Source organism: Caenorhabditis remanei, chromosome IV (assembly GCF_010183535.1).
Source record: "Caenorhabditis remanei strain PX506 chromosome IV, whole genome shotgun sequence".
Lineage (NCBI taxonomy): Eukaryota > Metazoa > Nematoda > Chromadorea > Rhabditida > Rhabditidae > Caenorhabditis > Caenorhabditis remanei.
The window spans coordinates 8,183,091-8,204,689 of record NC_071331.1 but is presented as its reverse complement, the minus strand read 5'-3'; the positions used below and the strand labels follow the sequence as shown (position 1 = coordinate 8,204,689).

The 21,599-nt window shown below is 35.9% G+C and overlaps 2 protein-coding genes across 2 annotated transcripts; one reads left to right on the top strand and one right to left on the bottom strand.

The window, feature by feature from the left end:
* Window positions 1-6: 6 nt before the first annotated feature.
* On the top strand, window positions 7-986 carry GCK72_012882 (uncharacterized protein; the record flags this gene model as incomplete). Its single annotated transcript, XM_053729464.1, has 3 exons — window positions 7-163; window positions 391-722; window positions 891-986. The coding sequence occupies 3 exons, from the start codon at window positions 7-9 to the stop codon at window positions 984-986; spliced, it is 585 nt and encodes a 194-aa protein (XP_053584236.1).
* A 19,025-nt stretch (window positions 987-20,011) lies between these two features.
* GCK72_012881 (uncharacterized protein) lies at window positions 20,012-21,488 on the bottom strand (the record flags this gene model as incomplete). The annotated part of the gene is made up of 3 exons (XM_003088673.2): window positions 20,012-20,224; window positions 20,988-21,234; window positions 21,280-21,488. The coding sequence occupies 3 exons, from the start codon at window positions 21,486-21,488 to the stop codon at window positions 20,012-20,014; spliced, it is 669 nt and encodes a 222-aa protein (XP_003088721.1).
* Window positions 21,489-21,599: the final 111 nt, after the last annotated feature.

Sequence of the window (21,599 nt, the reverse complement as noted above, 5' to 3'; positions counted from 1 at the left end):
CTCGAGATGCAATCAAAGATCAGAGAGTCTCTAGGAGTCTCAAAGAAGTCATCGCCATCGATCTCTAATAACAAGGAGAACGCACCGCCTCCAGTGGCGTCGTCGGAGGCTCCAGTCACTGCTCCACCATCATCCAGTCAGAAGACGTCGACAACTGCTTCTAGTAAGTTTGACGTGCTTTTTTGGCTGAACAATTCAGTTTTTTGGCTGAAAAATCCAGTTTTCTTGCTGGAAACTCCAGTTTTAGATGAAAAACTTGTTTTTTTGGCTGAAACATCCAGTTTCCTGGCTAAAGAATCCTGTTTTCTTGCTTGAAAATCCAGGTTCAGCTGAAAAATCCAATTTTTTGGCTGAAAAATTCAGTTTTCCTAAACCCTCCATCATTTTCAGACTTTGTCAGTCCCACTCGTCAACTCCTTCACGAATCAACGATGGCAGTCGACTCGATTGTGCAGAAGCTGAAAAAGACGTATACGATGTCTGGAATGGGAGCAGAACTCAAAGAAACGATTGGAAACTTGATCATTGAATCCCGTGGACTCCGTGACTTCCTCCATCAGAAGTTGATCCTTTTCAAGGGAATCGATATGACGATGTGGAAGAATGATTCGGTGGATCAGTTGGTCGAGAAACTCGCACAATATCTTCAGGATAATTTGATTCTTGAAGAGCAGATTAAGAAGTATAAGAAGGAGTTGAAACTCACGAAAGATGTCATTCCGGTACGTTTTGCCCGCTTATTTTCAATCAGAAAAAGGCTGAAATTTTGATTTTCCAGCAAATTTTTTCGGATTTCTAGTCATTTTTCGCTCTTAATATGATTAAAAACATACGAAAAAACTCAATTTTGGCACCAGAAAATCCAGAAAATCAATCTCTGTTTTCTACAGAATCTCGGCGCCGACGTGCAGGAGCGAATCAAACGTGAAATTGGTGGAATCGCGTCGGATATGGGCGCAGTGAAGGCTCTCCGCAATAAGAAATGATTCGTCACTCGAAATCTCATTAATTGTCTGTTTAATTGCATAATTACCCTCCCCTTAATTACCTGTCGAATTGAACGTGTTTTATCCAAAAAAGAAAAGAAAAAGACGGGAATTCTCTCTGTATTGTGATCTCTATTTTCCCCCGTCCTTCATTTGTATTTTTATTCTAACCGTATTTGGTACATTTCTTGAGAGTATCCTATTAAATGAATCACTCCTGAAGAAGATTTTCAGAGAGTACAGAAATTTATTTGAATTTTTGGCTTGAATTGGCTCCTCCTCTTGAATAGGCTCCGCCCCTTTAGGCTCCTCCTCTTCTCTAATCGCCTTATCCTCCGGCTCCGCCCCCAGAATAGGCTCCGCCTCCTGAATAGGTTCCTCCTCTTGAATTGGCTCCTCCCCCTGAACAGGCTCCGCCCCCATCACCGTATCCTCCAAACTAAGCGCATTCAGACACATTTCCGAGTTAATCAATGCTCCAACGCTTGAAATCTTTGGTTTTTTCCACTTTTTCCCATTGGCATCCAGCGATTCGTTCTCATCGTCGCACAGTTCTGACAACTGCGCTCTACCTATAATCGAGTTTTTCTGATAAAAATTCCAGTTTTTGAACGAAAATTGTTCGAAAAACGCCAAAAATTGGAATTATGGCTAGAAAAATTTGAAAAAAAGATGAATTTAATGGAAAATTCGGCCTTTTTCGAACAATTTTCATTCAAAAACTTCCAAAACTTTGTCTGAAAGTCGTTCAGAATCTCGAATTTATATCAGAAAAACTCGATTAAAGCCTATTTTAGACCAAATTTTCGTTGTTTTCCGCTGAAAAATGTTATGTTTCTGTATTGAAAAGCTCACTTTTCGATCCGCATTTTTCTTTTGAAACTTGCTATTTTTGATGGAAAAATGTGATTTTCCGACGAATAATGAATCTTGTATATCTCGACACCAGAGTTGCGCGGAAGTGATTTTTTCTAAAACGGAAGTCGGAATTCCGCGCAACTCTGCTCGACACAGTTCTTACAACTGCGCTCCACCGAAATTGAAAAATGTCTCTTTTTCTCTGCGTCTCTCAATTTCGCACACTATTTTCAAGCTGATTTCGGTAGAGCGCGGTTGTAAGACACGTGTCGTGCAAATATATGTTTTACCAGAGTTGGATGGAATTCCGACTTCCGACTTCCGGGCATTTTTATCATTCCGACTTCCAACTTCCGACTTCCGGATAAGGAATTTTACTTCCGACTTCTGTCATTCCGTGACTGTGGAATTTCCGAAAAGTATATTTCGCAGAGATACAAGGAAAAATGGTCTAAAAGGAGAGAAAATTGGCTTTTCTTCATCCAAAACCTAATTTTCCACTGATTTCTGCCAATTTATAATCTTTTCTCTTGTTGTTTTTGAATATTTGCGAAAAAATCTAATTCCGACTTCCGCCTTCCGGATAAGAAAAATCACTTCCGACTTCCGGATAAGGAATTTTACTTCCGACTTCCGGATAAGGAATTTTACTTCCGACTTCCGGATAAGGAATTTTACTTCCGACTTCCGGATAAGGAATTTTACTTCCGACTTCCGGATAAGGAATTTTACTTCCGACTTCCGACTTCCGGATAAGAAAAATCACTTCCGACTTCCGACTTCCGGATAAGAATTTTTCACTTCCATGCAACTCTGGTACATACATTCCTATCAGGGCAATTTCTAGTAATTTCTCCTAAAATTTTCCAAAATTGAGTACCAAAGTTAAGCCGGTGAAGAATAGAAGTGAGTAAAGGTGCTCTATTGAGAATTGGAAATTGGAGTCCACGTGGACAAAATTCAAACCGTTTATTGATGGGTTTTGAATGAGAAAAATGTGAAAATCTGAGAAAATTTACCATTTTTTCACCTTTTTGACTGAAAATTATCATTTCTCAGTGAAAAATTCTCAAAATTGCTTAAAATCGTCAATTTTCTTTGAAATTTAGAAGTTTCTATGGGATTTTTAGAGAAATAGAGATTTCTACCTATATTTTTGTAGAAAAAAACACGAAAAATGAGTCAAAACTTAGTTTTTTGAATGAAAATTTGAAATTTCAACGAATTTTTTGGCAAAAAAAAATATAAAAATCTTTGATTTGTTGCTTTTTTGAATGAAAAATGTTGTTTTTCCCGATTTTCATGTTTTTTTGGCTCCGGGACATTCCGGGGTTCGACACCGGGCCTGGCAAAACTTTTTTGTTTTTTGTTTTTGGCTTTTTGGTACCAATCTGACAACCAGGGTTCGATCCCCACTGGTGGCAAAACTTTTTTTTAAAGCTTTTTGGAACCAATCTGAAGACCAAGGATCCTCGGAACCATAATATTACACAGTCTCCCACACGCGAAATGCGCAAGCAAACTGTATTTTTCTCTAGCACTCTCCACTCTCTCGCCGCCAAGACCAAATTCAACTGTTCTGTAGAAGATCTTTGAGAGACTGTAACTGGCAAGCAAGCATTTGTAAAAAAAAGTTGTCAACTGTGAAAATAAAGCCCTATGTCTGATCTACGACCCTAGTAAAAATTAACATCCTGGGACAATTATTTTACTCGTTATGAACTCATAAAAACTACCAAATTAGACAGAGCATCACGACAGCACTAATTTGTCAGAAGGAGCCAATTTTTGATGGATATGTAGATCAGGTATATAGCTTCACTTTTTTAGTTGATGACTTTTTTTATAGACGCTTACTCGCGAGTTACAATCTAAAACAGTCGACTTAGTCATAATCACGTGGAGAGTTAGGTAGATTCGATGGAGGAGTATAACTTTTCAGAGAAGAGAAATACAAGAAAGTTGTCAACTGCAAAAGTGAAGCACTACGTCTAATCTACATACCCTTTAAAAATTGGATTATACTGACAATCAGGGAAGACGTGATGCACTGTCAAACTCGGAAGTTTTTAGGAGTATATAACGAATAAAATACGTGTCGCGAGATGTTAATTTTTACTAGGACCGTAGATCAAGTATAGGGCTTTATTTTCATAATTGACAACCTTTTTGTACAAGCGCATACTAGCGAGTTACAGTCTATCACAATAGACAAGCTCGCAGCATTGCACTGAAATAGGAGGAGGAGCATAACTTTTCAGGGAGGTCTCGTACAAAAATGTTGTCAACTGAAAAAGTGAAGTTTTATGCCTGATCTACGTTTTTGTGAAAGTTATGCGTTTTAGAACAAAAAAGAGTTGACCCTCTGGCATCACTTTCTCTACATACAGTAATATCAGTGGTAAAAGTTGGTACACTTAAAAGCATTCTCAATCAATCTGTAGTGGACGAAATCACAAGATGTAAAAAGTAATAGATTCCCATTGAAATTTCAAACTTTTCCTTCGTTTTATTTTTTTGAGAAAATTTTTTATTCGGCTGAAAAATAGAAAAAAGTCCGAAAAATGACGTTTTTTTCAACTTTTTCAACTGAAATTTGATATGATCTTGACTCAATGAGTACTGAACGGAATCAAACAAACTAAAATGGTAAATATTTCTTTTGGGACCCTCTACAATCGCTTTGTTTTATTTATTCGATTTTTTTTGTTTCCAGACCAAAACCATCAAAAAGGTGCTAAATACCGTTATTGCCCATTACATGGATTACTGTCGAAAAAATAAAGTTTCGACAAGGATTTCAAAAAAAATTTTGCGGGCTGGAACAAGCAAGCGCATAAAGTTCTGGGCGGAGCTTAAATCTGCAAGCGGCGCGGTTCTCAATTTGGAAAAAAACAACTGAAATTAGAAATGCGGCGATTGCAGTTTAAGCTCCGCCCAGAACTTTATGCACTTGCTTGTTCCAGCCCGCAAAATTTTTTTTTGAAATCCTTGTCGAAACTTTATTTTTTCGACAGTACTAATTGTTTTATTTTTAGGAAATTTCTAACTTTATGAAGTATTTCAGATATCAGAGAATCTATCTAAAGAAAAAAATTATCATTCCAAATTAGACATGTCCTTCAAACACACTATTCTTTGAACGCCATTTTCAGTGGTCCATAAGTCGTGTTCTGAATGTTGTTCGTTTGAGATTTTTATGAAAATTATAGTTCAGATCATCTTCTATCTTATTCTTTTTTTACCGTTTCGAAATTCGTTGTCTACTCGTTGTACGAGACATTTTTCCAAAATTTTTCATTTCCGATTAATTTTAGTGCAAACGCGCTCCCTCTACATGCGTTAGAGATTTGAGGACGCAGATCGTCGCTTTTCTCGTGAAAACGCTTGCGCATTTCGCGTGTGGGAGACTGTGATATTACCTCTTTTCTAGAGCAAAATTTATACGCGCTTTACCGGTTTCGAAATGCCGCAGTTTCAAAATGTCCGGTTTCGAAATGTCCCGGAGCCTTTTTTTTCTCATTCAAACACTTTAAATCTTGTCCACCTGTTCTATACCCCCCCCCCCCTAATTCTCAATAGAGCGCACATTCCAACTTAAAAATTCAAAATCTCTAATTATTATTTCTTCAGAAAGCCACGCCCAATACCTGCAACAAATCTTCGAAGAGGACGAAGAGAACTAATCCATTTCTGTCTGTGTGTCTGTACCAGTGTTGTCGGGAATTCCGACTTCCGACTTCCGACTTCCGGATAAGGAAAGTTAATTCCGATTTCCGTCATTTCATAACTGTGGAATTTACCAAATAATAATAACCAGTCGGTTTACGTCGCCTAACGGCGACTAAACCTCCTTCCCTACACCACCCTTCTCAGTTTTACAGCGCCTGCGGCGCTTCTTAGTCGAGCAGTTCATTCCGATAAAGCACAATTGTAAAATCTCTCCTTTTCAGACTCAAATTCTACAAACTTTCTCAATGACTTTTTCTATCCTGATAGAGTATGGAATTTAGAATGAGCTGTTTTTGAATTTACCGATTTGAACTTTCTTCCTATGTTTTCCTCATTTCAAAACAATCTCACAGAAGAACTTGAACTTGATAACTTTTCTTTCTTCCGTTCCCAAAAGACGAGTGATCAAGCCGATATATTTTTTATTTTTAACTGATCGGCGGCAACGCCGCCTCCCTTCTCGGAATATGGCAGACTAAGACGGTGCTTTATCAAATTCTCATCCAAGAATTCATAATTTTTTTGTAGGCAACCGAGCTACGACGGGTCCTTATTCACATATCAGCTTCTTGAGTAGTGGTCTTCCATTTATTTTAGGCTTCGCTATCAGAAAACATGGTCTCCCGGTTCCTTTGATTCCCATTATGTATGTGAGCGGCAGAGCTGTGCGGAATTCCTTCCTCCGACTACCTTCTTTCTTCTTCCGGGCTTTTTTCACTTCCTTCTTCTCTCTTCCGACATCCCTTTTGAAAATTTCACTTTCTTCCTCCTTCTTCCGACTTTCCTTTTTAGAAAATTTACTTCCGACTTTCCGCTTCAGTTTTCCGTTGAAACTTTTTTGCCACTTCCGACTTTCAAAAAAGTTTACAAACATTTTGGAATTTTTGACTGACTTCCTTCTTCCGCTTTTCTTTTTCAAAAATGTACTTCCCTCTTCCTTCTTCCGGCTCCCCTATCGAAAATTTTACAGCACTGATGAGCGGTATTCAAATCTCAAATAGAACTTTCGAATCCGAAAATACCGAATGCTATCGGTCTGGCGCGTTCATGATGAAATATGAATTCTAAGATTACGGTAATCTTTTGACCCGTAGCCAACGGGAGTTTTCGGGCTCTTGACCAAATTTTCATTCAATTTTCTCTCAAATGCAAGATGCGGAGCAGACTTATTGACAAATTTTTTTAACATAGTCACTGTTTTTCCCTCCATTTAAATCCAAAAGCTCCTCAATAAATTACTTTCCCATAACAAAAAAGCAAAAAAATATTTCCAATTTGATGGGAACGAACTCGCCACCCCACGCGTAAGAGTCATCTGTGTAGACCACTACACCACACGCGCGCGGCCCGCGCCTGTCGAGAGTGCAGTCAAGAAACATCTAGTCAGTAGTGTTAGGTTGGTACTTTGAGCTTTCTACCACCCTGTCGGGACACACCCTCTTCAACGAAATTTAGCACTAAAAACCTCATCGTCTCCAGAAGACGTCAAATTTGATATTTTTGAAAAAAGAAAAGTTCGGGCATCATCTAAGTCAAATTTCCAATCCATTTATCCAGGTTTCATTAAAATCGGTCCTCTACGAAGGGAGTTATGGCGTGCAACAAATAAACGGACAAACGGAATCTGTTGAATATTATTAGTAAAGATTATAATAATAATTTATTTACGTAATGACAGAAATACTTGGAAAAAATGATCTAAAAGACAGAAAATAGGCCTTTTGACTGCGAAAAACCAATTTTTCCGAATTTTACGCTCTTTTCTCTTGGAGTTTTGGAACTTTTGTGAAAAAAATCCACTTCCGACTTCCGGATGAGATTATTTACACTTCCCGACATTTCTGTGTCTGTACCAGAGTTGCATGGAAGTGAAAATTTCTTAACCGGAAGTCGGAAGTGAATTCCCTTAACCGGAAGTCGGAAGTCGGAAGTGAAAAAACGTCCGGAAGTCGGAAGTCGGAATTAGATTTTTTCTCAAACTTTCAAAAACTCCAAGAGAAAATATCATAAAATTGGCGGAAATCAGTGAAAAATTAGTTTTTGGGTGAAGCAAAGCCTATTTTCTCTTCTTTTAGACCATTTTTTCAAGTATTTCTGCAAAATATACTTTTCGAAAATTCCACAGTTACGAAATGTCGAAAGTCGGAAATAAAATTCCTTATCCGGAAGTCGGAAGTCGGAAGTAAAATTCCTTATCCGGAAATCGGAAGTCGGAAGTGATTTTTCTTATCCGGAAGGCGGAAGTCGGAAGTCGGAATGATAAAAATGCCCGGAAGTCGGAAGTCGGAAGTCGGAAGTCGGAATTCCATGCAACTCTGGGCTATACCAAAGTTTGTTATATCTCCCAATTTATATCCTATTTTTTGCTCTTTGTCTATTATATCAATTAACTTTTTCTCAATTATGAGCAACATATTCAAATAAATTTCTGTACTCTCTGAAAATCTTCTTCCGGAGTGATTCATTTAATAGGATACTCTCAAGAAATGTACCAAATACGATTAGAATAAAAATACAAATGAAGGACGGGGGGAAATAGGATTTTTACCGAAAAAAACATTCAAAATAGGGCATTTTGAGCGTTTTATATGAAAAATTGTTCAAGAAATAGATTTATTGCAAAAATTCCTGTCAGCCGCCGCCCAGTTCTTCCGCCTTTTTTGAAATGTATGGGAATTGAAAGAATCCAATTATTCCGTTTTTATTAGATTTCATATTAATCCATCGAGAGAGTAATATACATTGGGAAAGGGACTGCTCGGGGAGCAGCGACTAGAATTTTGGGAAAAAGGGGGCGTGTCAGAATTATAGATCACGTGAACGACCGATTGTTTCACGTTGACTGGCAAGGTTCGACAGCATTTCAGTGCCGATCTGGAATTAGGTTTGTTTAGTTGAACTCAAAGGTTTTGCAGGATTTAAAAATCAAATGAAACCGGCTCACTTACTATCGAGCAATGAGCTCGAATTATAAAATGTTATTTTTGAAACAGGGATTTTTTTCATTCAGAGAATCTTCTAAGAAATTTTCTTTTTTAAATTAAAATTCCTGATCCTAGGGAACCTGTAGTAAAGCGTTGTTATCTAAATTTCTTCAAGAAACCGACCTTTTTCTAATCGAAATCTTCAAGTTTTTTGTTTTCTGCTAATCACTTCAACAGGCATTTCAATGTTTCTAATTTTGCTTTGGTATACTTGTGGACTAGTTGAAACTGTATTTTTCACAAAACACATACAGCAAAAGTCTGAAAATTCATTGAAAAAAATTTCGAGCTAGAGTACTAGCTGGCCAAAAAAAAATCCTGACCAAGAATTTCTCAAAAAAAATTCGAGCTAAAAAGTTGTGAATTTCCAGACTAAAAATCACCTATGTTCACAAAGTGACACGATGATTATCAGTTGGAAGAAAGATTTCAGCTCAAGCTCCGAGGGATCCGTGACAGTGTGCAGGACAGTTTTTCAAAAAAAATTCTTTAGTATTTTTTGAAGCAGTTATATAAGACAGGCCAAATTTGAAAATTTTTTTTCGTCGTCTGTTTTTTCACAAATTTTCAACTTTCCTGCGAGTTTTTACAGAAAAAATTGAGTGTTGCGAAATTCCAAGAATTGATGTGGAAATTGAATGAATCTCCCAAAATTGTTAGAAAACGGAAAAATTTTAGAACTTCTGGGAAATTCAACAGGATTTCCACGAAATGACAGTTTTTCCTCAACTGGTTTGTAGAAACTGATTAAAGTCAGCTGTCAATTAGATTTTTTGAAACAGTTTCAAAAAGAGTTACGTAAAAATTCGACCAGTTTTTATTGAAAAAGACAAACACAGAAACGTAACAGTTACACTTTTGTGAAAAACAGAAAAAAAAAGTACGTGAAAATTAGAATAATTTTTATTTCACGTGACGAACTCGGGCCTCCCCAAAATCGAAACTGTTACAACTCTGGAAATTATCCACGTATCGTTGTGTATGAGTTTCAGAGAGCTACCTGAAATTAAACGAATTGAACGTATTGACACAAAAAAAGAAAACGACAAGCCTCATTGTGACTTAGAAGACCATTTTGTAAGATATCAACATAAACCAATAGCTACGATAGATTGATATAAATAAAATTTCGCTTCAAATACAATATAATATATCTGAAAATCTGGAAGGATTATTCTTGAAATCGTAATCGTTAAGTTACCTTCTTAACAGTATTGAGTAGTCCAATTAGCATTTTAAAAAACCAAGTAATAGAATTGGGAATTGAAAATTAGATAAAAAATCTGCAAATTTGTGGTTGTTTCTTACCTGGATTCAATAATTTTCTCTGGAATAGGCATATTTCAATGTATAGGGCTTTATCTCATATCAGCAAATTTACCAACAGGAAGGAATAAAACAAATCATCAAAACGTGGTTTTCTTTCCAGAATGTATTTTTTTATAAACGTGGCAGAATTTAAAATAACAAGCCACGTTGAAAAACGTCCTTTGTTTTTTGAGTGACACGTCATTTGTTTTGATGATTTGTTTTATTCCTTCTTGCTGGTAAATTTGCTGATATGAGATAAAGCCCTATACATTGAAATATGCCTATTCCAGAGAAAATTATTGAATCCAGGTAAGAAACAACCACAAATTTGCAGATTTTTCATCTAATTTTCAATTCCCAATTCTATTACTTGGCTTTTTAATGCTAATTGGTCTACTCAATACAGTTAAGAAGGTAACTTAACGATTACGGTTTCAAGAATGATCCTTCCAGATTTTCAGATATATTATATTGCGTTTGGAGCGAAATTTTATTTATATCAATCTATCGTAGCTATTGGTTTATGTTGATATCTTACAAAATGGTCTTCTAAGTCACAATGAGGTTTGTCGTTTTCTTTTTATATGTCAATACGTTCAATTCGTTTAATTTCAGGTAGCTCTCTGAAATTCATACACAACGATACGTGGATAATTCCCAGAGTTGTAACAGTTTCGATTTTGGGGAGGCCCGAGTTCGTCACGTGAAATCAAAATTATTCTAATTTTCACGTACTTTCTTTTCTGTTTTTCACAAAAGTGTAACTGTTACGTTTCTGTGTTTGTCTTTTTATATTCCTTTAATAAAATTTTTGTGAACATTGTTCCAGTCTTACCAACTTGTCGTTAATCAAATCCTAATAAAGAGAAAGTTTCTAGTATGAGTTAACTTTTCCAGAAAAATTCGACTAGCTGAGAATTCATAAAACTCTGTTAAAAATCACATACTTTTCAAAAATCCGCCAGATTTTAACAATTATGAGTTTCCCATTTTTTGCCAAATACAAAGAGAAAACTGTCGAGGAAAAAAATTTTCAAATTTGGCCTGTCTTATATCAATAAAGTTTTATCAAACATGAATAAGTGCTGATTTTGAATCAGAGGAAAAACAATTTTTTGATAATGAGAAGAATATTATGTTCCAGACATTTCGTTTAAAAAATTAAAAAACGTTGCAAAAAATACTATTAAGAGATTTTCTGCAGATAAACTTTCATTATTTAAGAGAGAAAACTTATGTTTCACTGTGGTTATTTTGGTGTTTGATAGACCTATTCAAGTACTTCCAACATGTCAAGTACTTCCAGCCGAATATTTTATTTCTCTCTCTTTTTGCCACCGCCTTAATTTCTCTTCTACTTTTTGCGTTTTCGAAACTGTTATTTTATTCGTTTCCGGTCTAAAAAAATGCTGTAAGTCGAAAGAAAATTGCTGATGTACGTCAATACGAGTCAGATTTGAAACAAACATATTAGATCTGACTGGAAGAACTCATCTCTGTAAACAGTCAGAGCTGTTTTTGGAGTTATTGAAGGGAATCGTAATTTTTTCATATACTAAAGTATATCGTCAAAGTACGAAAGTCGGTCGTTGCATCGGACATGCTTAGCAAAAAAATCCAGTTATTATCGAATTCATTTTTAAGTTGATTGATATGCTCCGTCCAAAGTAACTTTTCCGCGGAAAATCCGCGCGGAAAAAGTGTCCAAAGTAGCCATTTCTTTTCCGCGTTTTCCTCTGCGCCTTTAAGGTAATCTTTTTTTCCCAGACTCTTCAAACAGTTCAAACTACATCAGTCTATCAAAACATTTTTTGAGAAACTACGATTTCGGGTAAACGTGTATCCATTTTAACCAATTTTTTTTTATTTTTCATTTAAAAAAGTGCGCATTTTTTCGGAAAAAGTTCAAAACTGTAACAACTATCTAGCTGATTGAAACATTAAATTGTTCGAGAAAAGTTACTGTTTCATTCCGTTTTTAAAAACTGCTCTCAGAGGTGTTACATAATGCTCTGGAGCAATATTTATTTAAAAAAATAGATCGTAAAAATGAAAAAGCACAGTGGTCGTAACTATTTCATTTTCATGGCATTGTTAGGGATTAGTGAAATATCTTCTGAGGCAACAACTTTTTTTTGAGAACCAATTTTGGTACTGATTGTAAAATGTGTGGGATTCAAGAGGAATACGTTTTAGAACCAGTTGAAACTAGACCAAGGTACATTTCAATTCGAAAAGTGTTCAAACTGCAAGGAATTGAAACAGTTAAAAAACTATTCGCTTTTGCAAATGTATCAACTAGAAAAAGAAATACAACTTCGAATACAAAACATTGTGTCTGAAAACGTAATGGTCATTCAATCAATCTATCTATATCACTTTCCCCTTTTTCTGTTTAATTTGTTCAAATTGTATCAATCTGAGAAACCAGTATATCATCCTGATTCCTCCGTCTCCCCACCCTATTTTGGAATGAATCAGGTGTGAGGAATAAAAGGAAATCGGAAGGGAGGAATAATAATGAGATGGAATTTTGGAATTACTGTTTCAATTTGTTTAGTTTTATGGGATTCCGAATTCTATTTATTCGGAGGAAATATTACGTTCCGTTTGGATAAAAAACAATATTATCAACAGATTAACAAATTCCCTATACTGAAAAAGCGGTACAATTTTCCTGAGATAGTTTTCAATTTATCCTGAGATTCCTGAAGAAAGTATTTAGCAGATCCACAGCCACTTCCGATCCAATATCATGTTACTGAAACATTTTTCTAATATTTCCTGTTACGGAACAGTAACAAGAAGTGTTGTTTGATAAAAAAAATACATTGCATGGGGAATTAACCAGGAATAGTTTATTTTTTCCAGAAATTTGTTTGTAGGGGTTTTCAAAAATGCTGAATCGAACTGCATTCACAGTTTTTTTCAGATCACATCCCATTTTCTCAGAATCTTCGATTTAGGGGGGTGTGTTAACATTATCGGACGCGCTGTATTTCCTGTTACGGAATAGTATCAAGAAGTGTTGTTTGATGGAGTACATTACATGGAAAATGAAACCCCAATTCAACTAAATTGGATTCATTTTAACTTGAGTCTGAGCTCCCCCTATGACTATTCGATTTTTCAATGTTTCAAACACATCAAATGAGTTTGATGTTTGTTTCTTAGTTACAATGTTTTTAAATATTTTTTGTATAACACTTTTCGTAAATTTATAAAAAACTTTTAAAATCAAACTGTGTGTTTCTGTTAAGCAGATGTTTCAATTTCTGACAATGTATGGTTTTGCCGACATTTTCCATGCTGATGTATCAATTTTCCCAGAATCTCAAAACTGAAGCGAACTGACAATAATCATTCAGTTATCAGTTCATGTGAGCCAGAAACAGGGTATCTTCAGACCAACAATTTTTCAGAATTGGTTCGTTTTTCTCTGAACATATACTGTTTCAGACAGTTTCTTTCTTTTTAGATGTTTTGGATTTTGGGATGGAAGCACGATAGTTCGAAGTACATATATGTAGCAGAATTCTCATAATCCGTCTGAAAAACATTCATTCAGAGAGTATCTTTCAATCAATTTGGAAGGTTCAACTGGTTGTAACCATTCTGGGTCGCTTTATTATTTGCAGGGTTGGGAAATTATGGACAGGGCCGGGCCGGGCCGACTGAAAAATTTTCCTCAGCCCGGCCCGGTCAGCCTGTTGGCCCGAACGGCCCCGCTACTGTAGAAATTCAACCCGGGATTTATTGTTTCAAAACTTTTTGTTTAAAAACGTGAATGAAAAATTTTTAGTGAGACTGAAAAACAAGGATATGGCATAAGCTCCAAATTTTTACTATTTCAGAATTTTTAAATCAAAATAACATGTTTTGCAAACCAATGCTCCCCCATCGAGTGGTATTAAATTCTGAAACAGTGTTTTTAATTGTTTCAGAAATGTCTATTTAAGAAAAAAGGAAAAAGGGTGATTTTGATAATAAACCTATTGTGAGAAAAATAAAGTTACTGTTTCAAAATTTCTTCACTTTGAAAACAGTTATGCTTCTAGCACTACCACTAATTGTGTCAACAAATTATTTGTATCTTCCAAAAAAAGTCTGGAATTTTTTTACTGTTTCAAATTTTTTTAACGGGAAACTTCAATAATCCTGACAGAGACAATTAAAAATGGTTGTAAATTGCTAGGATTGAGCAAAAAAACAAGATCGGTCTTCAAATAAAGAAATCAGAACAGAAAATTTTTTACTGTTTTAAATGCATTTTTAAGAGGTAATATTATATTTTGGAATGTTCTTGATTTCGAAGACATATGTTTATCTTGAGAATCTTCTGCAGATTCGGGAAAAACAATTAACAAGAATTGACCAAAAAATAAATTTATTCAATACAAAAAAGGAAACGAAACAGAGAGAACCATTTCAAGCAAACACTATTCGATGAATCGGTTTATCACAATGTGATCGATTTGAAACTGATTTTTTTTTCTAATTTTTTATTCGAGCGTGGATCCGTTCGCGCCGATTTGCTCGGCGATATCGTCAAAATTTCTGTGACAATAAGTAGCGCCAGTAACTTATAATTTTTAAAAGAAACGTGTAATTTTCAAGTGAAAAAATTCTCGAAAAAAGTTTTTTAACGTCAAATTAAAACGTGACTTTTTTTCCAATCACTGCGGATGTCGGGAAATAACACGTGGATTTTTCCACGATCTCCACGTGGCATCTTATTGATCTCCCGTTCTAATCCACTCTATTCAACCAGTTTCCCTGCTCGTCTATACTCGATTTTCTTATGAATGGTTTGGCTGGAGGAGGATTTTCTGGATTTTTGATAAGGTAAGGAGGGTCTTAGAATTTGGTTTAGGATAAAGGATAAGAGTCGAAATTCTGATCGGGGCGCTACCCTTATTGGTTTTGCACCCAAGCACGAATAGTCTGGGATTCGGATCCCATTCAGATTTATTTTTAATTTTTGGTTACTTTCCCAGGAACATCGGTTATTGTGATTGAATTACTCCCTTCTCTATCAAGCCAGTTCCAGATTTCACAATGACCAATCGGTTTGATTTTCTGTTCGACTTGGAGGATCTCTGTTTTCATTTATGATTTTTTCGTCAAGGAAGATCAAACGATCAATGGATTGATGGGAAAAATCTTCTCAGGATTTTAGGAAAATCATGTAAGATGTGGCGCTCCTGCGGAGTCAACCACTCTTTTTCGTTCCTTGTTTTAATTCCAACTCAAAGCAGACAGATATTTCAAGAAGTAAGTTCATTAAGGGCGCCGAGAGAACTATAACTGTATAAGATGAAGAGAAAAAACACGAGGGGAAATAAACATTATAATTGAAAAACCATATACTTTAAGTGGTACTGTAGACTTCAATTTACACTTGCAACGGGTCTGCACTTCAAGAATTGTTCGGCTACACTACTATGAATTCAAATTTTTGGTAGAACTTGATCGACTTAATAATGAATTGGCATTTTTTCGAAGCTAACGAAATATCGAGTCTAAAAACAAACAGGCTCGAAACAAGGCTTACAATTAATTCAACAAACTTACATTTCCAATTGATTGAAGTTACTTAAGAAATTAGTTAAAGGGACGGCAGGAAGTTTCAGGCTTTATGAAGCGGGTGCCGCAGAACACAGAAAACACCAGAAACACGTCAAACTGTGACGTATTAGAACTGCAATCTGAGAAAATGACATTTCAATACCGTGTAGATCTAATAATCGGCATTAGAAGAAAACGTGAAGCATGTTTTGAATGTTTTGAAACAGTTATAAAATTATTATTAGGTTTGAAAAATCATTGTGAAACTGAAATAAAATAAAATTTACGTTATTCGGTTTCATTGTTTCGAGTTACTGAAGATCAACGAAAATATATGTGTACCTAGCCTCTGAATCGTGAGAAAACTTTCTGAACGGAATTCGGAACTAAAGAATAATATGAGTATAATATATGAGTAACTCGTTCAATGTACTCATCATACATCTGAAACGGCTAATTTCTACCGAAATCCATTTACTGTAGAGTTCAATCATGTTTATGGATGAGAAAATTTTGAAACAATAATAAAACTATTCGCTTTGGAATTGCAAATGTATCAACTAGAAAAAGAATACAACTTGGAATATAAAACAGTGTGTCTGAAAATGTAATGGTCATTCATTCGATCAATTCATAGAAATTCTTGTGATTAGAGCTATCAATAGCTTTATGTGTGGATCCACTAGAAAAAAACCATCAAAGAGTTTTCGCAAAATTCAAGAATGAAGTACCATGCCAAGGGTTAGTAACGAAAAATGAGCTCGAGTTGTAAAATGTTATATTTGAAACAGGAATTTTTCTAATTCAGAGAAATTTCTATTACTTTTAAATTCACAATCCTGATCCTAGAGAAACTGTAGATAAGCGTTTTTTCTAGATTTCCCCGAGAAAGCGACTTCTTTCTAATCGAAATCTTTTCATTTTCATCAAATTCTTTTTTAGCTAATCAACCCTACCATAGTTGTACGGAATGCCATTTTCCGAAAAACCGGAATCCGGAATCCGGAACCGGAATGACAAAAAAACCCGGAATTTCGGAATCCGGAATCCGGAATGATTCGATAAATTCGCAAGGCCAAGTCATTTTTTCGAGTGGTTTTAATGCTATATAAAGTTTAAGACTACTTTTGAGGTTCAAAACCGAAAAATAAGTAATGCAGTTGTCTTTAAAACTCAAAAAAAAATTTAAAATTTGAACTTCAGAATTCCGGAAAAAAATTCAAAAAAACCGGAATCCGGAATCCGGAATCAAAATTTTAATTTTCCGGAATCCGGAATCCGGAACCGAAATGAAAATTTTCATTTTCCGGAACCGGAATGTCAAAAAACCCGGAATTCCGGAATCCGGAATTTTCGGAATCCGGATTCCGGACAACTATGAATCGTACCATCAATTATCGAGCAATGAGTGAGCTCAAGTTATAAACTGTTATATTAGGCTGGTACATAATTTTCTGCAATTTTTCGATAAAACTTTGGTTTTATTTTTTCAAATCCAGAAAGGTTTCTAAAATTCAGAATATTGTTTATCAGCATCGGTAGTCTTCTGACAAGATTTTGGTAGCTTACTGATTCTCTCTGCGTAGACCATCTATTCGAGATCACTGGAAAAGGAAACTTGCTTCCTTTTGATATCCCCTTTTTATTTGGATTCTTTCCTATTAAAATGCCGCTGAAGTCAGGCAAAATGTTTGTATTTAAAGAGAAGAAGGTTGGATTAATATAATGAATAAAAAAGTATTGTCCAGCCAGATGGAAACAGTTTGTTGTGGGTTACTTTCCCAACACATGAAAAAGGTTTTTCATACTGAAAACACCGTTTTGTTATATCTCCCCGTCCTGAAGTCACATGATTTTAAATTTATTAAAATAAGAAACGTAAACATCTGATGTTACTTTTTTATCTTCGTTCAAGAGTTCCCACTACTCCACCCAGAGTACTGAGTACCAGATTTAAAAAACCACTTTTTTCGGTTTGAGAACATCCAGAACGCGTAAATCTTAGTCCACACACTGTACTTTCCTCACATCGTTAAAGTAACAACTCAACTATTTATTTCTAATAAATAAACAGCTTGACCACACGTGTGTTGGGTGTAAAAGTACTAAGAACCAACTTAGGTCCATGTGATGTGCCATCTTATGTTGTTTCAAAACGAGTGGTATGTAACGACGAATTTTCTCATTCCGATTATTTGTTTCCATTCATGAACTACAGTTACATAAGTCACCCTTAAAGAAGTTGACAACCTACGTGTGGTTTGACACAGATCCGCTTCTACGATTCCCTGCAATAACTCCAAATCTAGCACTGACTGCTGAAAGAGAAGAATTTTTTCAGTCAGATCCAAGTTTCTTTTGCCAAATCTTTGGAATTAAAATGTATTTGCGTTGAAACAAAGAGACCTCTGTTAACATACACCAGCAACTTCCTTTTGAATGAAATAATTTTTAGACCAGAAACGATTGAAAACAAAAAGACGTTTCAAAAACGCAAAAAGTTGCGTGTAAATCAAAGCTCCGTTCTCGGCGAGAAAAAAAGCGAGGAGTAAAACTTTGACACTGTAACAAGTACTTGAGTAGGTCTACCAAACACAAAAACAACCACATCGAAAAACTACTCCTGTGCCGAGAAAACAAAACGACAACCGGCAAGCTCGAAAATTGCAGAAAATTATTTACCAACCTAATAATTATTCCTTTTTTTCAGTAAAAACCGTCAAAATGGGCAAGGTCACCGAGAAAGATCCATTGGCTACTCCTAGACATATCCTCAAAAAATACAAAGTGGTACACGTCTCTCTGGGAGACGTTGACTCTCTGGAATACATCTCTCTCTGGAATACAAAGTGGTACTTCTGAAAAATCACCAACTAGAGGGCAGAGATATTTTGGGAATTGCTTCCGAGCGAGAAAATGAGGTTTCCTGTATTAAATCCGAACAAAACTTTGAGAGCTCATAACTCGGCTGAAAGTATCGGGCGGATTTCAAAAATCTCAGGATCGTTTTTTTGTACCATTTTTAACCTATCCTGAAAGTTTCAGCAAAATAGCATTTGCATGGTCTTGGGGTTCCCTTGTAACTGATAACTAAAGGAAACATCAACCATTTCAAAAAATGAAAATTATCTCGGCCTAATGAAGCAGTGAATTTAAAAAAAAGAATTAACTGTTTCATGGAATTTACATTCAAGAACTGTATAACTTGACAGCGTTTTAGACATAGGTGGACTACATATCGAAAGTTGTGAACGTGGTATTTAAGACTGAATAAGTAAATCAATTTTGAATTGAAAAAAAAAGTCAGAGCATCAAAGGACATTAAATATTAATACTTCTTAACGGGAACAAGAAACAGAATTTCATAGAGTTGATTAGCCATTAATTCACGAGCTTGAGTAACCAGCCTTACAACTCTATGGCGTCTATTAAATTCACAGATATCTAATCAAAATGATTCGGCAATAAATTCAATAACCTTCTGCCATTCGGAGGACTTTCGTGATCTCTGACCTCAGATAGTGCTCACCTCAAGACAAGGCTGTCGCACGGCCAGCCGCGGCCCGCGGCTTTTAGGGCCGCCGAGGCCGCGGATTTACTAAATGGGCTGAATTTTAGTACATCGACTAATATTTTGGTCCTCTACAAGGCCGCCTGAAGAAGCGAAATTTTCCATGGCTGGGAACTGAGATATAGAATCGGCCCACGGCTTTTTTGACAGCCTTGCCTCAAGATAACGATCGCCCAGGATTAGCTGCATATAAGAAAACGAAATTGTCAGTTCAAGTCACCCAACGTAAGCTCTGCCCGATCAACCCTTGGCTCCACCGACCGTCTCCAACAAGGACTCTTCGAATGCTTTGGCTCCCCAAGAACGTAAGGCATCAAAAGTTTACTCCTATCCTGTTTTCTAGATTTGTCAAGCCTCTCCTTTCTTATGGACCCATTCACCAGATAGCGAAAAAAGAAAGACAACTATTTTTTTACTATGTATTAGCAAAAAATAGTTGTTTTCTTTTTTGCTAGATTGTGAATAGGTCAGCCAATATATGATCAATTGAGAGAGCTCAAACATGTTAATGGATACGAACGTTTTGAAACAGTTTATTTATAAACATATTATCCCAAACTGATCAACTAAAAAAAACCACCTGAAAAAATGAAACCACTATGAAACCGAAATAAAATTATTACGTCTGAAAATGTGATGGTCATATAATTTTCCCCTGAATCTGAGAAACCAGTAGTTTCTTTATATCTGTCAGCCGCCGCCCAGTTCTTCCGCCTTCCCAATTTTGGAATATATATGGAATCGGAAGAATCCAATTATTCCATTTTTATTATAATAGATTTCATATTAATCCATTGGGAGAGAAATATACATTGGGAAAGGTACTGCTCGGGGAGCAGCGACTAGAATTTTGGGAAAAGGGGGCGTGTCAGAATTAAGAAAAATCAATCACAACTATACAAAAATATATGTCACTTGTTTCAAAATTTGGCTGGATGGGTATTTAGAAAATGGGAAATAAATAAGGGAAGAATGGAGGCAAGTATACGTATTTCAATAAATTAGATCGCCTTATAAACGATATACAAAAACATGAATGAGAGAAGAAAAGTGACGATTAGAAGGAGAAGACGATTCTGGATAGCACGACGGATCATTGATCCCAATGTCTTGTTGGCTCTGCCCAAATCTGCATTCGATTGACGGAGACGATCACGTGAACGACCGATTGTTTCACGTTGACTGGCGAGGTTAGAGAGCATTTCGGTACCGATCTGGAATTAGGTTTGAATAGTTGAACTCAAAGTTTTTCCAGGATTTAAAATAGAAACGATACGTGTCACCCACTATAGAGCAATGAGCTCGAGCTATAAAATGTTATTTTTGAAACAGGAATTTTTCTCCTTCAAAATCCTGATAATTAGGAAAATGTACACCATTTAACCGACTTCTTTCTGATCGAAATCTTTTTATTTTCATCAAATTCATTTTTTCAGCTAGCAAACCCTACAGTAGTTTCAATGTTTCCAATATTGCTTTGGTATTTTTGTGAACTAGTTGAAACTGTACTTTTCACAGAACACACATGTTTTAAAAGTCTGGAAATTCGTTAAAGCTAGATTACCAAATAGCTGGCCAAAAAAAGCCCGACCTAATAGAATTTCTCAAAAAAAAAAATTTCCAGCTAAACATTTCTCGATTTCCAGACGAAATTGACGCCGTGAGGATTCTGAACCTCTTTTCAAACTTTGGTAGAAATCAATTTTGACCAAAAAATGAGAGATTTCAGAATTCGCAGTTTTTCCCGAAATTTTCAAAGATTCAAATTTGAAAATTTTTGCTCGAAATTTCATCAGAATCCACCGTAATTTTCTCGTAGTTACTCGGCTTTTCTGAAATCTTCCCCTTTTTCTATTAATTACTCAATGTCAAAACATTATTAGAACATTTCATATTGACAGTGTGAAACAGAAAATTTTCAAAACTATTTTCGAGTTTTCTGTGAAATTTTTTTCTTTCCAACTTTTCACAAATCACCTGTTCCGTCTCCACAGCAATTCGATGCGCATCCTGAACCTTCCTCGTCGATCTCTCCAATCTCTGTGTATTCGCAATTAACTGATCCTCCTGTCGATGCTCATCCAACTGATCATCAAACGCCAACAATTCATCCCGATCCGCCTCTTCTCTCACTCTTCGAATCGCCTTTTCCAACTCTGTATCCAACTGTTTTTTGTCACTTTGATAGCTGCGAACTCGCAATTCGTATTTTGTTCGTTCTGTTCTAAAAATCACCGAAAATTCAATTTCAGCAGCTTTTAAGCCTTACGTATTCGACTCGAGCTCTCTTACAACCAACTCCATCTGATCCAACAAGTCATTGACCTCCTCCAAATTCCTCCGAATATCCTGAACGGCGCCGGCACGTTCTGAAGAGGGAAGTGTGTGAACTCTACCGATTTTCGAGGTGATCTCAGCGGTCTGGAGGGAGTACTGCTTCTCGAATCCGCTAAGTTGCTCCACGGTTTGAGACGACATTTTTGTCTGGAAGAGGGGCTTGATACAGATTTAATATAAATAAAATACACAGAAAGGAGGTATGAAAGGTATAAAGTCTGCCTTTTCTTTAAACGATAAGTAGCAAAAATT